The 26,588-nt window shown below is 43.7% G+C and overlaps 1 protein-coding gene across 1 annotated transcript in view; it reads right to left on the reverse strand.

Annotated features, from left to right (window-relative positions):
* Positions 1 to 22,008: 22,008 nt before the first annotated feature.
* The window catches only part of LOC147623677 (ASI1-immunoprecipitated protein 1-like), a 34,311-nt gene continuing 29,731 nt past the window's right edge, over positions 22,009 to 26,588 (reverse strand). The window contains exon 2 of the mRNA XM_086820263.1: positions 22,009 to 22,416. Coding sequence (XP_086676389.1) covers positions 22,261 to 22,416 — 156 coding nt within the window. The 3' untranslated portion in view covers positions 22,009 to 22,260. The remainder of the gene's footprint in view (positions 22,417 to 26,588) is intronic.

Here is a 26,588-nt window from a genome sequence, read left to right on the forward strand (position 1 = left end):
ATAGATACATAAACAATTTTATTTTTTTTCCAAAAGAGTTGTTCTTATCAATTTTGATTTTATGCATAGAAAGATGCATAAAAGATTTATTTTTATTTTGAAAGTGTTATTCTCATTAAAATGAAATTTATGCATGCATAAAAGGTTTATTTTTAATTCAAAAGTGTTATTTTTCTTAAAATTGAATTTATGCATAAATAGATGCATAAAAGGATTTTTATAAAAGTGTTATTCCTACTAAAGTCGTCTTTATGCCTAATTAGATGCGTAAAGAATCTTTAGATCAAAAAAATTAGAATTCTCTTACATTCTATAAATAGATGTGATGAGATGTGATAGAAATCAGATAGATGTAAATGGATGTGGATGTGAAAATGGATGTATGGATGTGGATGTATGAATGTAGATGTGGATATGGATGTATGGATGTGGATGTAGATGTGGATGTATGAATGTAGATGTATGGATGTGGATGTGGATGTGGAAATGGATGTATGGATGTGGATGTATGAATGTAGATGTGGATATGGATGTATGAATGTGGAATATGGATATGGATGTATGAATGTGGAATGTGGATATGGATGTATGGATGTGAATATGGATGTGGATGTATGGATGTGGATGTGGAATGTGGATATAGATGTATGGATGTGGATGTAGATGTGGATGTATGGATGTGGATGTATGAATGTAGATGTGGATGTGGATGTATGGATATGGATGTGGATGTGGAAATGGATGTATGGATGTGGATGTATGAATGTAGATGTGGATATGGATGTATGGATGTGGATGTAGATGTGGATGTATGAATGTAGATGTGGATGTGGATGTATGGATGTGGATGTATGGATGTGGATGTGGAATGTGGATATGGATGTATGAATGTGGAATGTGGATATGGATGTATGAATGTGAAATGTGGATATGGATGTATGAATGTGGAATGTTGATTTGTATGTATGAATGTGGAATGTGGATATGGATGTATGAATGTGGAATGTGGATATGGATGTATGGATGTGAATGTGGATATGGCTGTATGGATGTGAATGTGGATGTGGATGTATGAATGTGAAATGTGGAATGTGGATATGGATATATGGATGTGGAATGTGGATGTGGATGTATGAATGTGGAATGTGGATATGGATGTATGAATGTAGATGTGGATGTGGATGTATGGATGTGGATGTGGATGTATGGATGTGGATGTATGGATGTGGATGTGGATGTGGAAATGGATGTATGGATGTGGATGTGGATGTGGATGTGGATGTGGATGTATGGATGTATGTATGGATGTGGATGTATGGATGTAGATATGGAATGTGGATGTGGATGTATGAATGTGGATGTGGATATGGATGTATGAATGCGGATGTGAAAATGGATGTATGGATGTGGATGTGGATGTAGAAAAGGATGTATGGATGTAGATGTGGATGTATGAATGCGGATGTGGAAATGGATGTATGAATGCGGATGTGGAAATGCGGATGTGGAAATGGATGTATGGATGTGCATGTGGATGTATGAATGTAGATGTGGATATGGATGTGGATGTATGAATGTAGATGTGGATGTATGGATGTGGATATGGATGTGTATGTAAGAATGCGGATGTGGAAGTGGATGTATGGATGTGGATGTACGAATGTGGATATATATGTGGAATAATGAATGCGAATGTGTGTGAAATGATGTGATGTCGATATGAGTGAATGGATGAGATGTGATGACATGTGAATTGGGATGTGAATAAATGATATGTGATGTGAATGAATCTAATGTGATGAGATGAAAAATGATGTGATTGGATGAGAATGAGTACACATATGAATGGAATGTGGAATAAGTAATGTGGATTGATGAGAGATAATATGGAAAGATGAGAGTTCATTATAGAAACTGTATTTGTAGCTTGTTTGTAAATGACTATTTTATGTCAAGAATGCTGGGGAAGCATTTTGACCGTCTTGTGATTAAGGTCGTGGAGACCTAACTGATAAAGTTGCAACTGATGAGACGGAGAGTCAATGGAGGACGTCTCGCGTAGCAAGGTCGGCCGAGGTCTTGACCAGCCTCGGTTCGATTTAAATGGTGAGCTTCCGGTACGGTGGATGAGGGACCAAGGAAGCGGCCTATGAGTGAAGCGCTAGGTGACCTGCGAAGAATCCTAGAGGGTGTTGACCGTACGGTGCTCGTCTCTGGGTCACCGAAGATACCCACACGTGCGTCGTGGAAGATATTGGAACAAGGAGTAAGAGTTGTTTTCTGAAATCGGGCATGGATCTGGTTGATTGACCTTGCTGGTCCTCAACGGATGAGTCCATGGCTCTTTTATATGGATCTGTTGGTTGATCTTGTTGATCTTCAACGGAGATTCCATCTTGATTTTATAAGTGATTATATTGCTGGGTACTATGAGCTAGGAACTATTGAAAAGGCCCCTAAGTGGACAGGTGGTGAGTGTTCTGGTTGCCAATGATGCCATAGATACTCCGATGAAGGAATGATTAGAAATTAAGATTCAACCGAATATTTTGGAGGATTGTGATCAGTGATACAATGGTTTCATAAGGATTGTTTTAAAGATAGCTGATGCTGAGAAAAAGGCAATTTCATATTGGGTGTGTAAGTGGTGTGACTAGTTTTATGTTTGCATGAACATCCGGCTAGGGGGCCTGGGAACTCTTTTCCTTGGTACCCGGGAACAAACCTAACCAAATTCCTAATTGAATCCCATCGCTACAGTGGTTGGGCGGTTGGCTAACCCATGGGATTGGATGGGGTTAGGCTGGACTGATGGATCCGTAAATCGAGACTCAATTTCTGTTTAGTTCGATAGATGAAGTAAATCCCGGACAAAAATTGTTCTATGGAAAAGAATCAACGGTTGTGCCTCTCAATGAGGAAAAAAGTGTTGGTCTCTATGATCCAAGTACAGTCTTTTTCCCTGATCTGACTTGGGACTTACGGGTTCGGTCAGATGAGCTCAGTTAGCTAAGGCTTTTGACTATGTTAGGGAAAAGTTATCCTGGTGGAATCGCTCGTGCTTTCTGGGCAAGGAAGTTTTTCCGGGTTCGGTTTTGGAAAAACCGATGGATTAGTCTCTTGTCCGGATATCCGTGGGCGAGGCCCCGAGTGTGGGACCCTGCCCCGTGCAAGAAGTGCTACTTTCGCTGCTAGCACCCCTGAAATTGTTGCGCGGGGACATGGAACTTACAGCTGGTATCAGAGCAAAATTGTCTAATGAGGATTAACAAAGAAGCCAAGAATGTCAAAAATTTATGAAGAAGCAGTAAAGGATTGTAATTGTGTGATAAAATTCATACAAATTGATATTCAAATTGAAATTCGTAAACTGGTAATTGGGTCTTCAGATGGAAGTACTGCAATTGTATAGAATCCTTGACTTACTTGAGGCCTAGACATGATGGTATTTACCTTATAGTTCCAAGGACCGTGTGACTACCCGTATATATCGAGGGTATAACTGCAGCTCTTTACTGGCAGTATATACGAGTAAATCTAAGACTTGAAATTATAAGCATTAATACGAATTCGAATGTGGTTGATATGATTTTAAATTCTGATTGAGAAATGATGAGTTGATTTGGATTTTGATTGAAAAATGAAGATTTTTGAATTTTGGCTGAATTGTAATAACTAAGCAAAACCTCAATGGGGATGAATGGGACGACTCCCTGTGATCATGTTCGTAGTTAGAATGACGTTAATGACTTCAGTAAATCACTATGAGATTAGTGGATTGTGCTGGCAGATCGCTGCTGTTAACACTTGACCCAGTGGATCAAGTTAAATGAGGTCAAATTAAAAATCTGCATAAATGAAAAATTTCAATGGACAGTTCAGATAGAAATTTCAGTCTAATGGACCATTATTGTGATAAGGACTTGAATGTTATGATCTGGAGTGAATTGTTATTTAATGATGATTTTTATATAAGGGATCTTTATCCCAGGATTCTGTTGGGTTCTCCAGACTATAAGGAACCCAGAATCAGTTAGATCTTAAGGAAAAGAATTCTCCTCTAGTTTTGCGAGATGAGGACATCTCACATTTTTTTAAGTGGGGTAGAATGTAAGATTCCTCCCCAGCCTCTCAGGATATCCAGTATCTTGCCCTGTAGTCAAATCCCTCTTCAGAAATATAAAGGATCTTGTTTCTTCCAGATTTGGCCTAGAGAGAGAAAATCTTCTAGAGAGTGGTAATTCAGTTTTTAAATATTTTTGGATGGAAAAATATCTCTTCTTATTAAAATAAGTTTCCCCGAAATAAAAGTTCAAAAAGATTTTCAGAAGGTGCATTAGAAATCAAGTATAATCTGTTCAAGATGCCTTATCCTGAGGGTCAAGATTTTTTCAAAATTTTAAATTAAGGTTCCTATGGGCCAATAAGATCAATCTATGTGTGGGGAGAGGAGATAAATCCAATTTGTAAAAGAAAAATACCCAAAAATGAGTAAATGCTCACATAAGATGAAGAGTTGACTATGTACAAGGGTTATTAGTAAAAAACTATGAGTATTACTAAAAAAATGAGATATTTTGGGTATAATGATTCCATTTTGACACGTGTAAGGAAGGGGATTCCCTTCAAGGAGGCGCCTACTTCACATGCTTGAATGAGTTTTAAACTCAAAAATAATGTGATATTTTTTTCTCTCCTCTCTCTTGGATCAAATCGAATCAAAACGGAATCAAAAGGAACCAAACTAGGTCCAAATCTGGTCCAAATTCAACCAAACTGAATCTGAAAAATTCTAGAAATCAGTTGGTCTTGGTTAGAGCCTCCCTCTCCTATAAATAGAACCTGAGCCTTTGTAAAAAAATAAGAGAATTTTACTATGCCAGAATTATGCTGAAATAATGATAATTTTTACTATTCTCTAAAATTCTCTCCAAATTGAAGAAATTGGAGCTTCCCTCCTTCAATCTCCATTGGTGGCTCCATCAACACACCAAACCAATTGATTGGTTGGGAGCCTCTACTGTGATCAAAGAATCAAGCAATTTGTAAGGGTAAGGGTGAATTTTGATCTTTTTCTATAATTTCTCAATGTTTCTCTCTTCTCAACCCCTCTCAAGCTTGAGAAGCTTAATTGGAATGGCTTTTTAATGCTATTGAAGTTAATTGATGAATGGTAGTAAGGAAATACATAAATTCCCATTTATGCTTAATTTTAATGGTTTTTATGATTTTTATCTTCTCTAAAATGATTATGATGTTATGCCTCATTGAAAAAAGGCATTCCCCTCTCTTCTTTAGTAAATCCAATCATTTTTTATCCTAGATGAATGATTAATGGATAAAATCAAGTTTTTCATAATGTTTCTCTTTGATAAGTAGAAAATGTTTACAATAGAATGATTTAAATACTCTTGGTGAAATTCTAATTAATTCTAGAGAATTAAAAATTGAAAAATGGTCAGCCATACAAAGGCGGTTATGGCAAAATTTTCTAAAATTGTGTAAAAAAGGTTTTACTTTTTGTTTTATTCAAAAAGAGTAATTCCCATCGTATATGTATTCTTAAAGTGTTAATTTTTATCCTAGGTATAAGAAAATGCATACTAAAAATATTTTATTAAAAAAGTGTTACTCTCTTTAGAATTAAATTCTATGCATAGAAGGAAGCATAGTGAAATTATTATTTTGATTATAAAAGAGTGATTTTTATCATAAATGATTTGTATGCATAAACATATGCATAAAAGATAATTTTTATATTAAAAGAGTGATTTTCATCATAAATGATTTGTATGCATAAAAGATATTTTTTATATTAAAAGTGTGATTTTCATCATAAATGATTTTATGCATAAATTAGATGCATAAAAGAAATTCTTTTATATTAAAAGAATGATTTTCATCATAAATTATTTGTATGCATCAATATATGCATAAAAGATATTTTTTATATTAAAAGCGTGATTTTTATCATAAATAGATTTTATGCATAAATTAGATGCATAAGAGAAATTCTTTTATTTTAAAAGTGTAATTCCTACTAAATTGGATTTATGCATAGAAAGATGCATAAAGAAATCTATTTTTATTTCAAAAGAGTTATTTTCATCAATTTTGATTTTATGCATAAATAGATGCATAAAGAATTTTATTTTTATTCCAAAAGAGTTATTCTTTATCAATTTTGATTTTATGCATAGAAAGATGCATAAAGAATTTTATTTTTAATTCAAAAGAGTTATTTTCATCAATTTTGATTTTATGCATAGAAAGATGCATAAAGAATTTTATTTTAAATTCAAAAGAGTTATTTTCATCAATTTTGATTTTATGCATAAATAGATGCATAAAGAATTTTATTTTTATTCCAAAAAAGTTATTCTTAACAATTTTGATTTTATGCATAGAAAGATGCATAAAAGATTTATTTTTATTTTGAAAGTGTTATTCTCATTAAAATAGAATTTATGCATACATAAAAGATTTATTTTTAATTCGAAAGTGTTATTTTCCTTAAAATTGAATTTATGCATAAATAGATGCATAAAAGGATTTTTATAAAAGTGTTATTCCTACTAAAGTCGTCTTTATGCCTAATTAGATGCGTAAAGAATCTTTATATCAAAAAAAATAGAATTCTCTTACATTCTATAAATAAATGTGATGAGATGTGATAGGAATCAGATAGATGTAAATGGATGTGGATGTGGAAATGGATGTATGGATGTGGATGTATGAATGTAGATGTGGATATGGATGTATGGATATGGATGTAGATGTGGATATATGAATGTAGATGTGGATGTGGATGTATGGATGTGGATGTGGATGTGGATGTGGAAATGGATGTATGGATGTGGATGTATGAATGTAGATGTGGATATGGATGTATGAATGTGGAATGTGGATATGGATGTATGAATGTGGAATATGGATATGGATGTATGAATGTGGAATGTGGATATGGATGTATGAATGTGGAATATGGATATGGATGTATGGATGTGAATATGGATGTGGATGTATGGATGTGGATGTGGAATGTGGATATGGATGTATGGATGTGGATGTATGAATGTAGATGTAGATGTGGATGTGGATGTATGGATGTGGATGTGGATGTGGAAATGGATGTATGGATGTGGATGTATGAATGTAGATGTGGATATAGATGTATGGATGTGGATGTGGATGTGGATGTGGATGTGGATGTATAAATGTAGATGTGGATGTGGATGTATGGATGTGGATGTGCAATGTGGATATGGATGTATGAATGTGAAATGTGGATATGGATGTATGGATGTGAATGTGGATATGGATGTATGAATGTGAAATGTGGATATGGATGTATGGATGTGGATGTGGATGTGGATGTATGAATGTGAAATGTGGATATGGATGTATGAATGTGAAATGTGGATATGGATGTATGGATGTATGGATGTGGATGTGGATGTGGATGTGGATGTATGGATGTGGAATGTGGATATGGATGTATGGATGTGGAAAGTGGATGTGGATGTGGATGTATGGATGTGGAATGTGGATATGGATGTATGGATGTGGAATGTGGATGTGGATGTGGATGTATGAATGTGGAATGTGGATATGGATGTATGGATGTGGATGTGGATGTAGATGTGGATGTGGATGTGGATGTGGATGTGGATGTAGATGTGGATGTATGAATGTAGATGTGGATGTGGATGTATGGATGTGGATGTGGATGTGAAAATGGATGTATGGATGTGGATGTGGATGTATGGATGTGGATATGGATGTGGATGTATGGATGTAGATATGGAATGTGGATGTGGATGTATGAATGTGGATGTGGATATGGATGTATGAATGCGGATGTGGAAATGGATGTATGGATGTGGATGTGGATGTGGATGTATGGAAATGGATGTATGGATGTGGATGTGGAAATGGATGTATGGATGTAGATGTGGATGTATGAATGCGGATGTGGAAATGGATGTATGAATGCGGATGTGGAAATGGATGTATGGATCTGGAGATGAGAAGCTTCAGGAATGAAGGAAGACCTTTCCCTCAAAGTACTTTCTCAGGAACTCCGGCTCTCTCAAGAATGCAAAGGGAAAAGCTTCGAAGTAAGAACAAGTGCTTCAGATGTCAGGAGTTTGGGCAGCACCAACTCAAGGATCACCCATCTCCTTCTGTGGGCCAAGGAAGCCAGGGTCCTAGAATTCAGAGACAGACTCCTTCATATCAATCCAATCAGAGTTCCCCGCGCCAAAATTAGGGCAACCCCATAAGAGTGCCGGCTCAGCCTGCAGCCTCCATGCAAAGCAGTCTACTTGCCTTGATATTCCTCCCGAGTCCTCGTAGAAGCAATTTTTTACAGCTCCATATTAGCCAAAGATTCATTGCAAAAAATAAAAAATCCACTAATGTGGAACACCTCAAAACAAGGTACGTTTGACCTCAATACACTCTATGCATAAATAGTCTATGAGGATTTCAAAGGACCAAATCACGGGTATGGAGCAGGAGGCATCTTTGAGTGCGTGCAAACATATCTGGCCCAATGATATCAAAACATACATTCTCTGTGTGAAATACAAGAAGCCAACGGAACTCAACTTTCCCATCAAGAAAGCATCCAAAAATATCATTGGCTTGGATTAATTGTCACCCTTGATATGCAAGCTAGAAATATATCTCAGTCGCATGTCAAAAATGGAATGCTACACCATCAAACAAACAAACCTACATCCAACACTATAATAGAAACAACCAAAACCCAAACTTTACTTCCATCCAGCACCACTTCAAGTGAGAGATTTTTACCCTTTTCAATTTTTTCATTGAACTCCTTTGTCAACTTCTCCCTGCATCGAACTACCTTGCCGTCTCTACATTTAGGCTACATTTAGGACGTACACCGATGACTGACCTTGGAGTGGTGTGGTGATCTCTCTACTGATTTTAGAGGTTGAGCTTCCTCTCTCCAAAACAAAACCACTTACATGAAGATATTCAATCTCAATGATGGTGAGGCTTGTCCCGATGGCAACTGGCCAAACGTTAGGAGCCAGACCAAGTGTCCCCAAGAACTTGGACGTATCCACAGCCCATAAGTGTGTGCTGATGGAGTTACAGAACCATATAAAAGTTTCAACTTCACCACCGGGGTATCAAGACGGCCACCCCAAAAACCAGGTATCATGGACAGCATGGGAGTGTGTTCCGTTTTGCTAACATTGGTAGTTATGTGTGCAAGGATGATTGTATTATGGGTCCAATATGTATGTATTCCATGCATGATGGCAGAGCAAAATCTATGGGTCTATATGTATATATACAATGCATGATGTCAAAGCCTTTGCCAAGCCATGGCCAATAGTGTTGCTTGCACAATCATGGCCATGTATTGATTGTATTATGGGTACAATATGTGTGTATTCCATGCATGATGGCATAAGCAAAATCTACGGGGTCCATGTATATATGCTATGCATGAGCAAAATTACAATGACTTCCATGGCCAAGCAATGGCCAATGGTGTTGGGAAGCAGCCCGCGAGACGGGGCTGCTTCCCAACACTATTGGCCATGGTTTGGTAAAGGCCACGTTTGTAAACTCAGCCACGTTTCCACTTACCCTATGTGGCAATTTGTAAAGGATCTAGAATCTCGTAATTCTTTTGTGGATGGATTAGTATTTATGTGTATTTTATCACACATCAAAGGTTGCATGTTATTTTCCACATTAGTGAATGTATGTGGATAAAAGTAAATGGATAAAAAGGTGAATTCAATGATGTAAGCAATGAAGAAAGTTTCACATGGTAGGTCGAGATGATGATTGAGGATTCACATGGGAGAGGTGGAGATGAATGAGCTTAGATCATGAATCTTGAAGATGGAGGTTTGCTTGGAAGAGGAAGGTTTGCTTGAAGGAGGAAGATGAAGAGTTTATTTGTATCTTGGCTATTTAAGGATCCACAATCTAATATGGAAATGGGTGAGTGAAATTGCAATGAAAAAATATGTAAGGATACATGTATACATACATTAGAGCCTTTTATAAAAAGGAGTTTGTATACAATAGGGGTTCCTTTAAAAACAAAACAAAATGTAAAAAGGGGGGTTTATATATAGGGCTTGAATGCATGTGATGTGGACATCTCTTGAAGATTAACCACCTCAGGGATATTATATACTATATTGACTCTTGTCTGGTTCCAGCTAACTTCGGACCTTTCCACTTTTGTGTCCTCTGACACTTACAAACCCTCAAACACCTTAGATCCCATAATTATTCAGCACTACAGTCCCTCATCTAACATTAGCTGAGCCCTGTTTGACATCCTCCTTCTCACAAGACTTTTTCTGACTCTGATAGACTTCTGGCTATCAGATTTGACCCTAAATGGCTTCCTCTTAGCCCAAAAGCCTTATTTCTACCCTTCTACACTTTCAGCTGACTTATCTTGACACTATCTGACCACTGTTGACCCTCACAGCTGACCCTATCCCTAGTTGAGGTCATTGACTAGGCACATCATAACCACCAAAACACCATATCTCCTACACGACATTGACATCGAGGTCTAGACCATATCACCTATATGGTTTTTTTAGTCAGCTTGCTCGGTTATGTTCGCTCTCTCGGTGTCTTGTAATGCTCTCCTCTCAGCACTACCATTTTATGGAGTGTACCTACATGTGAATTACCTTTGAATTCCATGCTTTCTCAAGTACTGATTGAATTCATCTGTAGAAGTAATCTCCCTCCATTTGACCTTAGGCACTTAACCTACAAAACATGTTTGCTTTTCAGCCAATATTCTGAAATTCTGAGAGTGATTGAACACTTCACTTTTCTCTTTCATGAAGTAGACCCACACCCTCCTTGTTTGGTCAATGAAAGATGCAATACGTTTGTGCCAAATATCTATATCGGCCACAACACCTGCACCTTTTGCAAACATAGAAGCTTTCACCCAGGCATGCTTACATCTAAAGTAAACATTTTGCCCACTCATGCAACCAAATGACATTTTATGTTGAAGTCCTCAACATAGTAGCCCTCAGGGTTAAAGCGTACCTATACACCCTGCTCAACCACCAACTGTCCCCAAAACAAAAACCAAATTTTTTTTTATGTTAGACACATGAAGTACATCATCAATCAAGTACCTCATCTTTCCATCTTGTATTATTGTGCCAATGATACTTCCCAATTTGAGTAATAGAATGAGCCATGTCATCCCCCATCTCTATATAACTTGGTTTTTCCATATTTTTGACATCTCTAAACCACTCACCATGACAATTCATGTGATTAGAGGTTATTAAACCCACATACCATACATCATCACTATTTGTGGATACATCTACAGCAATCATCATTCACTGAATTCAACATGTGTTGTATAACAAAAACAAACGCTCATATCTATCTTCAGCCTACTTGCTTGAAGATGCATAATTGTTTTGTTGCAACTTGCCTCTTCTTATGTCACTCTACTTCTTATTATGACATTCTGTTCTGCAAAGGGACCTGGTTTGCTACAATAAAAACCATCCTTTGAACATGATCTCAATTGATACCTTTGCCAATTTCCTTGGCCTCTGTGGCTCTCCTTGCCTTAAGATTGGCCTCTTCCACCTATGTGTACTTGCTCTACGAATCATTGGCTGTTATTGTTGTTCATAATTCTAATTTCCAATATAGCCGTCACCTTGGCCTCAACCACAACCTCTACCTCTACCTCTACCTAAATTTGAGTAGAAGGCTTGTTCTAAAGTGTTTTTGATTTGGGATGAAGATTCTTAACCCAAATATTTCTCTTATATAATTAGATACCAAACCCCAAAAGTTGGAAAATTCTCTCTTATAGCTATAGAGGTCTTGAATGGCTTGTATTCTTTGCCAAGACCATTCAAACATATGCTCACCAAGTCATCGTCTTCCCACTGAGACATTAATAGACCCAAGGGCTTCAACAATACCCTTGATCTTCAACGCAAACTCATTGATGGATATGTTCTTCTTCTCCACTGTATGCAGCTCCTGTTTTAGTTTGCAACTTCCTTGTCTTTGTGTTTGTCTAGAAAATCTTCACCAGGTTTTGCCATGCAAGTGTGGGAGTGTTGGCATCCTATATATGCCCTATCATAGTGTATGTCACACTGATTGAAAGCCAATGCATGACTTTTCTTGCACCCTATTCCAGTATTTAAACGCCTTTATCTCTTCTGGAGTAGTTCTGGAGACTCCTTATTGTCTCCTTCAACATAGTCCCAAAATCCTTTTCCCATCAAGAAATTGGTCATTCTAAAATTCTATGCATGGAAGTTGTTCTTGTCAATCTTTTCATTGACAATTTGGTTGATGTCAGACATCTTTACTTACAACAACCAGAAACCTACAAACAGACAATTTATGTATGTAACCCGCAACACAACAATATCTACAATAACTTCCGTATAGCAGTACTTCTACACAATTTGTATGTCACGACACGTGACGAGTACATATACATACACCCACAATCAACAATATATGTGCAATCACTATATACATACCCAAAATGCACCATTGCGCACTACAATAAATAAGAGTTCGAAAAAAAATAGTTCCAAATCGAAACTTCCCAGAAGTGCGTGAAAACATCTTGCAGTGGCCAAACAAAGGTCGAAACTTGCCCGAAACATAAATCTAGCTGCAAAAGTACTATGCACTATATAGGTGCCTTCGCACCTACACAGCTCCTCAATCAGAGATGTGTAGCTCCCAAAGCTACCCAAGGGTGTCGTACCAAAACAAGAAGCCACAGAGATCAAGACAATCCTTTTTTGTGGGCAAGGTTGCGCCCACATTAAGGTGTCCAACAACCCCCTCTGCACCTCCCATCCCTACCCCCATAATTCAAAGTAACAAGAGGATTCTCGTTAGGCTTGCCTTCGATTCATTTATAGCATAATGTTTTTACAAAATCTTAAACATTGCATGTGTTATTAACTTCATCTCATCAAGAGCATAACTTGCATTACTAGTATGCATCATATTGATCAAAATGGTACAATTTTTTTGGCGTGAATATCTCCAAATATTCACAACCGTGAAAAACCAGGCTAATTTTTCTTAGAAGTAACTTTTTTACTGATTTCATATTCTCATGACTAATTTAATCATTCTAACACTTTTCTATTTTCAATCACTAACATTTGTTCGATGTGAATATATGATCACTAACATTTGTTCGACGTGAATACATCATATATTCAGGCTGAAAAACTAGACTGGTTTTTTACATCACTCAAAGTTCTTGCAAATGGTTCACATACACTTAATATGAACTCCATATGTATCGGCGAATCATTCTTGCTTGTTTTTACTCAAAAATCTTTTTTTGGTGTGAATATCTCCAGATATTCACGACCGTGAAAAACTAGACTATTTTTTCACACTTGACAAAAACTAATTCAAAGCAACACATATCATGCTGAAAGCTTCACTAACAATAGCTTGTATTGTTAACACACTAACTTCAAAAAAAAGAGCATGCAAGGCAAGTGAGGAGTCCCCCTAGCCAATTAGGGCTGACATATCTGATTTTCAATGTTATAGGATGACTCCCCCGCAAAAGAGCAAAAGAACTCAATTTATGCACCCTCGAAGCCCAAAGACTTTGGAGAGGTTGGAACCACCCCAACCAAAAACAAGGGAAAAATGAAAGTCTCAAGAGCATAGCTTCTAACCCGTTTAGACACGTACCTCAAGAATGTGGCAAGTACCATCATCAACAACAGAGATGTGCCAACACCAAGGGCAAAGTCTCCTTCCAATACCATTCCCCAGAGTGCCTACTTTTCTTGGAAACACCAGATGTCAAGACCAAGCTAGAAACAATTGGGCTAGATTAATACGTACAGCAACTGCCAAAGATCGTCAATGCCTCACTCTGTGCCGAGTTCATAAAGACCTATGATAAGAGGACCAAAACAAGTGAGGTCACCTTGCCAGATGGTAGCACCAGAAGGATTGTGATCAAAGAAGAAGATATATGATAAGCAATGCAACTACCCTCAACAACACGCACACATAGAGCGGAGAAAAAGGACCTGCCATTTGATTTCTTATGACCAACACTCTCATCAATGTGAGTTCTATTTGCATCAATGGATTCATCTCTTCATATTGAATGTGGTAATAGTTTTTCTAGATTCTTATTAATAGACTAAAATGTTTTATACTTGAGTGGAACATACATATGCACTCTTGTGCATTTAAGTATGATAGAAAGGTATAATTAGGGACTTACATTTACATTTAGTATAGTTATTGCTTCAATTTTAGGAAGATGCAAAGTTGAGTAAGCCCATCATCGGGCGGTAGCTCAGTTGTTAAGGTGTTTCGTTGTCAAAACCCAGGTTATGGGTTCGAACCCTGCTGGCTACCCCGATTGATGCCTTACCCTTGTGTACCGATTGAAGCTTGCCCCTGCTTTGTGGGATAAGGGGGGTCCCATGGGTACTAAGCCCGCTTCCTAACGCCCAACTTTTAATAAAAAAAAAGTTGAGTGAGCCTTATTGGATAAACTTCTAGCCATGCATTGCGGTCTCTAATCTCACTTAATTTGAAGAGATGATTGAATTGGAAGGTTGTTTAGGTTGCTCTTTCCTGATTTTTGTACAATATGTAGTCTTTCATGACTACAAAATTTATGAAAATGTAGAATAGGAAGGTCTATCTTTTACCAAGCTTATTGCATATGTTGACATGTATTTCTTTTCGTACAGATGATTTTTGGTACCTCCAACTCCTCCACATTTTGTTTACTATTATATTAATGATTTTGGAAAAAAAATTTATTGTAGCATATAGATATTTTGTGGACATTAAGGGTCTATGAGACCAAAAAGATGTTTTTTTTTTCCGAGAAAAGATCCTTTCATTAGTTATATAAAAACGCCCGTAGGGCTACAAAAGATCTCTCCTGCTCCTGAGAGAGAGAAGAGCAGTGAATACATCATGGCAGCCCGGGAGACTCTCCCTAGGTGCTGCAAAATACAAGAATCAGTATAAAGAACTGAGCGGCTAAATCATACAATAGGGGGGGGGAAGAGCCAAACAGGTGGCCTGTAGTGCCAACGGGGGGATCCCGTGTGTAGGGTGTAGAACGGGCCGCAGTGCCAAGTGGTGTGAAAGGCCTGCCGCCGTAAGATCGCCTCATCCGAGTCTCCCCGGATGCGGTCGTACTGTCCTCGCAGGGTGTGGATCAACTCCTGCCAAATCCCCCGAACAGTCTCTGCTGGTGGCTCTAATCTCCCCTCGAAGGCCGTAAAGCACCGGGCCCTCCAGGTGAACCAGATGGTGAGGCTGCTGAGGAGCTCCCATCGTAAATCCCTCTCCTGTGTCCAGCTGGCGGACGAGAAATCCGGTGCCGGAACCAGGCGAGGCTGACCCCTAATAAATCTGATGGCCTGACTGCCCTGCTCCATCTCATAGCCCATAGCAGGCCCTGACGAAGTCGACCAAGCAGCGGCACCCCACGTAAACATACCCTCTGGAGAGAGGGGGGCCAGAATACGCAGCATCCGCAGCCAAATCTGCTGTGCCTGAGGGCAGTCCCAAAGGCAATGTCTCTGTGTCTCCATAGGGTGGCCGCATCGGACGCAGGCCGCCGGAAGACCGCTGTAAACAAGCCAAGTGCCAACTGCTGAGCCCCTGTGGGCGACCAGCCACCACTGAAAAGCCGAGATCCTGCGGGCCTGTCGACTAGCCCAGAGCCGAGCCCAGAAATCCTCCAGGAACTCCTGTGAGAGTCCCTGCAATCGCCAGTGCCCCGCTGCCGCTGGAGAAACCGTCCTCCTCGCCGTCAAAATATGCCGTCCCAGCCGAACAGTGTACTGGAAAAAGGTGATCTCTGTGGCCTCAAGGGATGCATAAGGATCATGCCACTCGTACTCCCCGGGGTCCCACTGTAGCCGGGCCAAGGGGCGCGCTGCATATGCCCATATGCGCCAATCCGGGAGCACATCAGCAGGGTCGGGGTCAATATGCCACTTCCGAGAAGCGACAGCCACTACCCTGATCCTCTGAAAGGTGCACTCTGCAACCAAAGGCGACTCCACCTCCACTCTCTGGAGTCTGCCCTCATCCTGAATCTCATAGTAGAGGCATCTGCCATCCTCAGTGCTAGCTCTCACAGCAATCAGGATCTCCAACTGTGTAAAGGCTCCCATCCACCGTGGGGCCACTGGCTCGAGAGGTGTGAACCACTCCTCTGTAAGTGCCTCCTGAATATCATCCCTCATAATCAACCCCCCTCTGAAGTGACTCAGCCTCTCCACCTGGATCTCCTCTGGTAGACTGCAGAAAGCCTGCCAGTCTCCAAAACTACGAGCTGGGCCTGCCGCTAAAGGTCCCCAGGCTAGACGAGGCCGAGAACCCAGCATATGACCCTGCTCCGTACGAACCGCTGGGCTCCAGATGAGCGGCTGCCTGGCCCGCTCCTCAACACAAGAAGGAGGCCGCTGAGAGAGCCCCGGCCTCAGCAGCTCCCAAGCTCTCAGGATACTCAAAGCAAATCTGTCCTCCCATCCTCTACTGAGGCCTGTCCTCCTCATCTCTATGAAGATCCAGCGAATCGCTGGTGCCCAAGTACCCCCTGCAGGGGGCGCCCGAGCCTGCAGTCGCTGCAAGAGGAGCTCTTTCCAAGGCTCAGCGCCTGGAAGCAACCCCCGAACAATAAGCTTCCCCAATAAGGCTCTACTCTGATCGACTGGATCTATAATGCCCAAACCGCCCTGAGCCAGCGGAAGTGTAATAACTGCCCATGCAACCTTTGCCCGAGCTGGCTGACCGTCCCGCCCAGACCACAGAAAGTTCTTGATCAGCCTCTGTACCTGGCTGATGCAAGAGCTCGAGAAAATCCAGCAAGACGTAATGTACCACATGGTCACTAACAGCACCTGATTTGCCACCACCACCCTCCCAGCCAAGGATAGTCGAGTTGTACTCCAATACAATAGCTTCTTCCGAATGCTCAGAAGAAGCGGGGCAATCTGATGCTCAGGTGACAAATCGAGGCCAATCTGGCATCCCAAATACCGCACTGCTGTGCCTGGAGGAATCCATCTAAAACCGGGGTTCGGGCTCCATGCCGGAGTAGGAGCACTACTGATCCAAAAGGCCACTGTCTTGCGCCAATTGATCAATGCTCCCGAAGCTGCACTAAAAACCTGGAGCGACTGCTCAGCCCGAATAAGATTGGCCTCTTGGCCATGCAAAAATAAGCCCGTGTCGTCTGCAAACTCAGCATCAAGCAAATCCTCCCCCTGGACTGGGAGCTGAAGTCCTCTCAAACCAACCTCCTCTGCCGTCAAATACATACTCATAGCCTCCGCAAAGAAGAGAAAAAGGAAAGGGGCGAGAGGACACCCCTGACGCCTGACGGACTGATCTGGTCAGCTCAAAACTCGGCCCCCGACCTCCTGCAATCAGCACCTGGCTGCGAGCTGTGGAATACAGAGCTGCCACTCCTCTGATCCATCCTGGCTCAAAGCCCAGGCGAAGCATAGTGCCCTCTAAGAATCCCCAATCAACTCTATCGTATGCCTTCTCAAAATCGAGAAGCATCACGACCAAGTCCTCGCCAAGAAACCTAGCTCGGGCCGTCGCCTCCCAGAAAGTAAAGATGTTGTCAAGGATACTGCGCTCCTTGACAAATCCTGTCTGAGTAGCATGAATCAACTCCCCCAGGAAGGGCTGGATCCTCAAACTCAAGGCCTTTGCTAAGACCTTGTAGACAGTATTGAGGATCGTAATAGGCCTCCAATGCCGAATGTCATCTGATACTCCCTCCCCCTTGGGGATAAGATAGATCAAGCCCTCTGAAAAGCTCTGCGGCATCACCCCAGTGTCCAAAACATGCTGAAAGCCCCTGCGGAGGCCTGGCCCCAAAAGGTCCCAATAGCGCATAAAAAAGGCCGGCGTCAGTCCGTCCTCCCCTGGGCAACTATGTCGCGGTAGGACCCTCAAGGCCTCGGCAAGCTCAATCTCTGACAGAGGCGCACCTAGAACTGTACGCATATGGTCTGTGACCCTCCGCTGCACATGGGCCCACACAGTCTGTCTGCAAACATCTCGATCCTCAGTGGCTGGCTCTGCTGAAAGCAGGTCACTATAAAAAGCAGTGGCAATGGCTCTGATCTCCCCGAGCTCAGTAGCTACCGATCCATCCGGTCTACCAAGCTGACGGACTCCTGCTCGCGCATGACGGGGTCCAGTGATCTCAAAAAATTCCCCAGTCACTCTATCACCAAGCTGCGTCCACTGTGAGGCCTGACGACGATAGTAAAACTCATGTCTCTGCTCCTCTACCTCTCTAACCTCCTGGCGTGCCTGGCTCAGCTGGGACGCCACCCACTCACATGCAGGCTGCTGCTCCTGAAGGCGCTGTAGCGAAGCAAGGCTGCGTCTCAGCCGTTGCTCCCGCTCGCGAATCTCTCCCAGTCGAGTCAAAGCTGCAGCGTGTAGAAAAGAGCTAAGATCAATGAGTCCCTGGGCACACTGGCCCGCTGCATCCTGGTCAGAGCACTGACTATCATGCCAGATCCTCTCAATGTCCTCAGCGAGACTGGGATCTGCAAGTACCCTCTCTGGGATCCTCAACTGCAAGCTGGGCTCCCGTGTCCCCTCCTCCAATGTCAATATAACTGGCGCATGATCTGAAAATGAGGTGCCAGCGAGAATGCCGACGGAGCCCCCTCGCTCCCCTAACCAATCGCCCACATAAAAGCGATCAATCCGTGATAGATTAGTCCCTCCCTGCCGGCGATCCGACCGAGAGAAACTAAGACTGTCCCGAGACCGGGAGAAAGCCCCATGCTGCCATGCATCAGTGATCCTCAGTGACATGCAAAACCGGTCCCAAGCTGCAAGCTCCGTGCCGTGCACTGTAACATGACTGCCTCCCACCCTATCTGCCGGGTCCTCAAGCATGTTGAAGTCTCCCCCAACACACCAATGTGCGGCCTCTGGCAATGCATCTGTAACCTGAGTCCAGAACTCTGCTCTGGCACTAGCATGATTGGGCGCATAGATGTTGAGCACACCCACTAGCTCATCATGCATCCTCAGAATGACATACTGTGCTCTACCTGGCACAATGATCCCTCGATCCACAATGGCCTGCCGCCATACATCTGCAATAACCATGCATACTCCTCCCTGTCCACCCAAAGGACCAAACCCTGCAGACCAAAAAGTGTCCCATCTACCAGGCATCACCGAACCATATCTCCGGATCCTGCTCTCACCCAAGTGGTGCTCCTGCATCATCAAAATGTCAATGCTACCACCAACCAGGCATCTCTGAAGCTCCTGCCTCAAGCAACCTCGATAGCGTATAAAGTGTGCTCCGCCAAGGCCCTGTACATTCCATGAGATGATCCTCATGGATGCCCTGCTGAGGTGGATGCTGTCTCAGCTGTATGGCGGGCCTTCGCAAGCGGCTTGGATGGGGAGTAGTCCCCATCCGAACGGCTGCAAATCTGCCCACCCGGTGTACTGCAAGAATCCCGGATCAGGCGCCAGTGGCTGTGGCCCATGGCGACTGCCTCCTGCTCTGACAAAGAAACCTCGTGTATACTCACATATCCAGGGTCACGTGCCAAGTCTGCCACTATGCGCACGACCAAATGCCGAATCCCTGAGGTATCCACACTCCCGGGATCCAAGAAAAAATGAGCCAACTCCCAAAGTCGGCCTATCACATCAGTCACCTCCAGATCGCTCATGTGGTGAGAAAACTCAACTGCTTGAGTCTTCAGAGTGCTGAGAGCGAGCTCTAGAGTCCACTCCCGATCACAGGGTCCACAAAGAGGGACGGAGAAGGCCACCGTTGAGTCTAGTGCCTCCTCCCCGCGGGCCGGAGGTATCACTACATGAACTCGAATGGGTGCTGGCTCATGGGGGCCCTCTGCTCCAAAAAGCCGTGTAAAGGTATAATCAAAGGCCTCCGAGCGCTGTCTAATGCCAAGGCGACTCAGCCGACTGCGAATAGATGAAATCCGTGAGGCCCTAATCGGCATAGGTCTCCTCTGTGATGCTCGAGCCAGGTCAGTGCTCAGCGCTCTCCGGACTGCAGGTGAGCGCCAGGGAACTGCCAGGGGCTCCCGGAAAGGTGAGGCGGGCGGAGGGGGAGGAGGGGGAGGCGAGGGAGGTGGAGAGGGAGCCGCTGCCGAAACCGGAGCGGGGGCGGACGGAGGCGAAGGTGGAAGCGAGGCGGTGGGAGGGGACGGGGGTGGGGGAGGTGAAGGAGGGGGAGCTGGCATCTCCTGGTCCTCGGTCGCTGCAAGGGTCTCCTCCTGAAGGGGAGCAAAGCTGTTCCTCACAGGAACCCGGTGAGGCTGAGACTGTGGCTGCTGCTGCAGCGGACTCTGTGCGTGCTGCTGTGGCTGTCTCCCTCGGCGGCGCCCCTGTCCAGGCTGCCACTCCGAGGTCTCTGTGGCCTGAGCAGGTGTCCCTGAGGCAGCCTGCCGAGCCGAATCTGTGGGCGGGCCATCAGTAGCCTGTTGCTGTGGTGCGGGTCGAGGTCTCCTGCGAGGGCAGGCCTTGGCCAGATGACCGACCTGCCTGCAAATGAAGCACTGGTTCCGGAGCCCCGAAAACTCCACTCTCTGATCTATCCACCCCCCCCCTATCCTAGGTAGCTGAATGACCTTAGGAAGGGAGGAGATGTCAGACACCAACACTCTGACCGAAGGTAGCCCAGCTGCTCTGGCCACCACTGAAGCAGCTGAGGGGCCCGTCTCTAGTACCGAGCCCACCAATGCTCCGAGCCTGGAGAGGAGCGGAAGATACTCCCGGCGGAGACCAGGGAAACAAACTGTAATATGGAAGAGGCACTCTCCCTGCTCCGCCGTTGCTGGGTCAAAACCATGCTGCCAAGGTCTGAAGAAAGCCCGAGCACCCCTAATGTCCAGAGGACTCATGGCAAGGACCTTGGCAACACTCTGGGCGGCCTCGAATTCGATCTGATAATGGCCCCGGCCCAGGAGCTGTACATCCAGGATCTGCCCACATCTGCAAGAAGGCGAGCCTGAAGAAGATCCCTGATCTCCCCTCTACTGGGGCGAGTGCCGACGATACAGCAGATGGTGGAATGAGCCTGGAGGCGTTCCACCTCTGCGGTGAGGCTCGCTTCCTCTTCCGGCGAAAGAGAAAGCCTGATGGGGATGTCCTCGGGGGCGGGCGAGGGGGCTGCGGATGAGTCCCTCTGAGGCGAGGCGGGAGGAGTCTCCATCAGAGTCTGAAGCTCAGGCGAGGGCGAGGCGAATGCGGGAAACCTGCAAGAAACGGGCTGCACACGAAGAGGCGGAAGACCGGAAGAAAATGAAGAAAAACAAAAAATGAAGAAAAACAAAAACCCCCTGGGGGTGAAACACAGCACGAACGAGGAGGGAGAGGGGGAAAAAAGAAGGAGAAGCCCTGAGGGGGGGGGGCGGCAAAGAAAAAAGGGCGAAAGGGAGGGGAGGCGGGGCGCTGCTGAGGGGAGGCGGGTGCGAACAGGCGGAGAGGTGGGAGGCGGCGAACAGGCGAAGAGGGGGTTGGGGGTGAAAATGCGAAGAGGCGGCTAGGAGGGGGGGACGAAATGGCGATGAGGGGGGAGGCGCAGCAGCGAGGCAGGAGGGGGGGGGCGTAACGGCGAGAAGAGAAAAAGAAAAAGAAGGCAGGCGGGGGGTGGAGGGGCGAACAGGCGGAGAGGTGGGAGGGCGAGCAGGCGACAGAGAGAGGGGGGACAGGCAGGCGCGCGCAGAAGATCCTGCAATCAATAGACCAAAAAGATGTTACCTATGACTCGTGAGTAAATTGGATGTCAAGACATTACGAAAAAGAAAAATCAAGCTACCCAAAAGAAACACGCGGCCACTGTACTACACAAGCCATGTGTATACGATGGAGTCATCAAACTAAGTATCAAAAGTCAAAGGAGACGTGTACTACAGAAGCCCTGTGTAAACAATGAAGTCATCAAACTATATATCAAAAATCACCATGAGAGGTGTGCCAATGCCAAGGCTGGTTAGGAGCAAGGACAAGAGACTGAGGAGTTTGATGCATGTGTTGCTAAAAGAGAAGCTCATCATCAGAGAAAAGAAAGAATCACAAAAAACAAAAATAGAACAAGGTCATAACCATTCAGAAAAGATAGGCATGTATCGCCCACTTTGCTACTCTCAAATGTATTCAATAGAAACACCTCTATGTTCAATCACCACCCTCATATCTGACCCCATAATATCGACTCAAGCGGTACATGGTTTTGTCTCTGATGCAAATTTGAATTTCATCTAGCTTTTTAATGTTCTCTTTCACCTTGTCTTCTTGTTCTTGTGCTAGTTTTTCCTCCTCTTTCCGTATCTCCTGCCAACACAAAAATGCCATCACATAGCAGTCAGCAACTATACTGAAGAGTATGAGCTAATTAGTAAGAATGAACAACTAAACACACACGTATACTACCTATCAAGAAGCCATGAGGACCTCCATCTTTGAAACCCAATCATCAAACTCTGAAACCTAAATTACAACAATTCTCTGCCAAACTATGGCTGATTTATCTTGGTCTCCTTGGACTTTAAAATGACAAACACTGCTAAATCTTAATGGTTCCTCTGTAGTGGGACACATGCACCCCTTGTTGCACGTGACAATATGTGAGCTTTCAGATGATCAACAAAGACACCTAAAAGTCCAAAACACAATGGACTGCCCAAGAGAGCTTGCTTGGGTCCTTATCGATATTGAAACCTTGACAGAGCCACTTAACAAAGACACCTAAAAGCCCAACACAATGGGCTCCAAGAGAGCTTGCTTGGGTCCTGATGGATATTGAAACCTTGACAGAGCCACTTAACAAAGACACCTAAAAGCCCAACACAATGGGCTGCCCAAGAGAGCTTGCTTGGGTCCTTATGGATATTGAAACCTTGACAGAGCCACTTGAGCTCTCTCGAGTCAACGAGTTGAAACACAGTTCTTTCACAACCCATCCATTATAGCTGCACGTGGCAATCAGCAATCAGCCTTGGAAAAACTTCTACTAAGTGCTAGGCTCGACCAGGGTAGGAAAAGCAATTCAGGTCCCACCCTACTTCTACCACAATCAAGAATGAGATTTGATGCAAAAACATATACCTGGGTTGTACTAATGGATACTTTCTAAGGATTTCTATACAAAGAGAGGGTAAATATGATCATTACACTCTGTAACACGCGGAAGCTCTGGGAGTCTTCTTTCAGCCCTAAACACTACTGGAAGCATGCTGATGCAAAACGCAGACATGAAGAAAGAGAGAGAGAGAGAGAGAGAGAGAGAGAGAGAGAGAGAGAGAGATATGCTGGAAATTCAGTATATTAATATAGTACAAAAAGATACTCAGTCCACAGCCCTAGGCTGCCTTCTTGGAAAAGGTGAACATCACCAAAATCTGTCCCTAACTGGGACCCTAAAGACCCAACTCCTAAATGAGTTGAATGCCTAAAACAATCAGCACACTTTGCTATTTATATGGTTCTTGGACACTTGGTATACTGGCCGACTGCTGGTCGGCCAGTCAAAAATACATTAAATGCTCTTCAACGCAGCCCGACTGGACCTCTTCACTTTGTGATGCGCCTGCAGCCCGTCCCTGTCCTCTGGTTCAGCCGACCACACTCTGTGAGCAGCCGACAGCATCCCTTTTCTTCTAACACACTGACAGGACATGCCCTGACTGTCATCATCCCACTCTATTCCCAGAGTCCCTTTGTCAACCATCCAACTCTGGCAAACCCTTTTCACTGAACACCCGGCCTGGTCTCCAAAACCACTCTGACTCTGAATAAAATCTATGCATCTGTTCCCTCTAGTCCACAATCCTTCCTGCCCTGACTCTGAACACTGTCTTGGTCTTCATTCCTGAGAAATGAGTCTCGCACTCTCACATCACCCCTTGGAGGATAATCCTCCCTTGGGACCGTTGCCCGAGAACCTATCTGGCTCACAAGACTGCCATCCCCTCTGGCTCTGTGGAACACCACCAACAAACCTCCTGGGAGCTCTTCCCGATTCTGTGTTCCTTGCCTTGGGCTTCGTATCCGTATACTTTCCTGTACCTTGGACCTGTACACCATCATATGGGACTGATTCAAGGTTTAGCTTTGCTGAGCCTGATGCTCAGATACCAATGTAACACGCGGAAGCTCTGGGAGTCTTCTTTCAGCCCTAAACACTACTGGAAGCATGCTGATGCAAAACGCATACATGAAGAGAGAGTAGAGAGAGAGAGAGAGAGAGAGATCCTGGAAATTCAATATATTAATATAGTACAAAAAGGTACTCAGTCCACAGCCCTATAATGGGGAGAAACCTGTAATTAGGGTTAGAGTTCATTCATGGGAGATATACACAGAGAAGCAAGGGAGAGAGAGAGAGAGTTGTGGGGATAAGTCAACTCATGAAAAGCATGAGTGTGTGACTCCCCTATCACACATGTATATTGCACTAGTACACATAGTGCACTTAGTACATTAAAAGTACTAAGTGTACTATGTACTATAACTTATGGGCTTGTACACACTATAAGGGTGGGCATAACGCCTTTACCCCAACAACCTCCCACTTAAAGGCAAAGTGCCCTTAAGTAAAGGAAAAGAAAAAATCAGCATGTACATGATAATATACAAGGCCATATCAAGGCTGAAAATGGCCTCATCCAATGCCCATCAAGTGTCTGCAATGAGCAAACCGCTCCGGAGGCAAACTCTTCGTCAACAGATCAGCCGGGTTGTCATCCGTATGAATCTTAACAAGCTGAATTTGCTTGTTCTCTATCACCTCTCTGATGAAGTGATACTTCACATCCACATGCTTCGTCTTTGCATGAAAGACAGGGTTCTTTGCCAACTGGATGGCACTCTGACTGTCACAATGCAACAATGGAATATCCCCTGTATAGCCCAGATCAACCACTAACCGAGATAGCCATAATGCCTCCTTGCAAGCCTCTGTGGCTGCAATATACTCGGCCTCTGTAGTAGATAAGGCAATGCACTTCTGCATCCTGGATATCCATGACACAGCACCTCCTGTGAATGTAAACACATAACCGGTAGTAGACTTCCGGTTATCTGGATGACCGGCATAATCCGAATCCGTGTAACCATGCACTAATGCATCCTGTTTGCCAAAGCAAATGCACAAATCCTGTGTGCCCTTCAGGTATCTCATGACACCTTTCACTGCTTCCCAATGCTTCTTGCCAGGGTTGGCCATGTATCTAGAAACCACTCCCACTGCAAATGCAATGTCCGGCCTAGTAGCAACCATGGCATACATGAGACTGCCACATGCTGAAGCATACGGAATCTTGGCCATATCAGCCCTGTCTCTATCTGACTGTGGGCTGTCCATAGCACTGAGTTTCACATATGGAGGCAAAGGAGTACTAGCTTTCTTCCCCCCGTCCATATTGAACCTCTGCAAAACTTTGCCAATGTATTCCTTCTGAGACAAATACAACACATGCTGATTTCTGTCCCGAAGTATCCGCATACCCAAGATGTGATTTGCATCACCCAGATCCTTCATATCAAAGGTCTCATGCAGCCTCTGCTTCAAGGCATCCATCTCTTTACGAGATTTCCCGGCAATCAACATATCATCAACATATAAAATGAGAATCAAGAGACTGCCATCCAAAGCTTTCTTTGTGTACAAGCAGTGATCTATGTCACTTCTCCTGAATTTCTGAGATTTCATGAATGTATCAAATTTATGATACCATTCTCTTGGTGCCTGTTTGAGCCCATAAAGACTCTTTTTCAGCTTGCATACAAGCTTCTCCTTTCCACTTACTGCATAACCCTCTGGCTGCTGCATATATATCTCCTCATGGAGATCACCGTGAAGAAAAGCAGTCTTCACATCCATCTGAATCAAGTCCAGATCATCATGCGCAACCAAAGCTAACACAGCTCTAAGTGTGGTCATTTTGACCACTGGAGAGAAGATCTCCTCAAAGTCCACACCATATTCCTGCTTGAAGCCCTTAGCCACTAACCTGGCTTTGTATCTTGGCTTTGCATCTGGTGCAACTTTGAGCCTGTAAACCCACTTGCATGGCAAAACCTTCTTGCCTGCAGGCAAAGACACCAACTTCCATGTTCCATTTTTATGCAGAGAATCCATCTCTGACTTCATGGCACGCTCCCATAGAGCCTTGTCTGCCCTCTGTAAAGCCTCCTTATAACATGAGGGCTCCCCACAGTCAGTGAGCATCAAGTAGTCAACCCCTGGAACAAACCTGTCAGGGGCTCTGGAGGGTCTAGTGGACCTCCGTACCCAATGACCATCATTTGCAGGTTGCTGTCCAGCCTGCATATCACCCATTGGTGGCTCCTGTTCCATGCCATAAGGCTGAAAAATCATGCCCGGTATCTCCTCCAACTGTGGTATATCCATAGGGATATCTTCTGCCATGTCTGGCTGTCCATTTGGACCATTTTCAGCACCATTTAAGGGCTGGTTTTCCTGCTGTAATGGCTGATTTACA

The sequence above is a fragment of the Cibotium barometz genome, chromosome 26, assembly GCF_041138505.1.
Source record: "Cibotium barometz isolate CiBa-2024 chromosome 26, ASM4113850v1, whole genome shotgun sequence".
In the NCBI taxonomy this organism is placed as follows: Eukaryota; Viridiplantae; Streptophyta; class Polypodiopsida; order Cyatheales; family Cibotiaceae; genus Cibotium; species Cibotium barometz.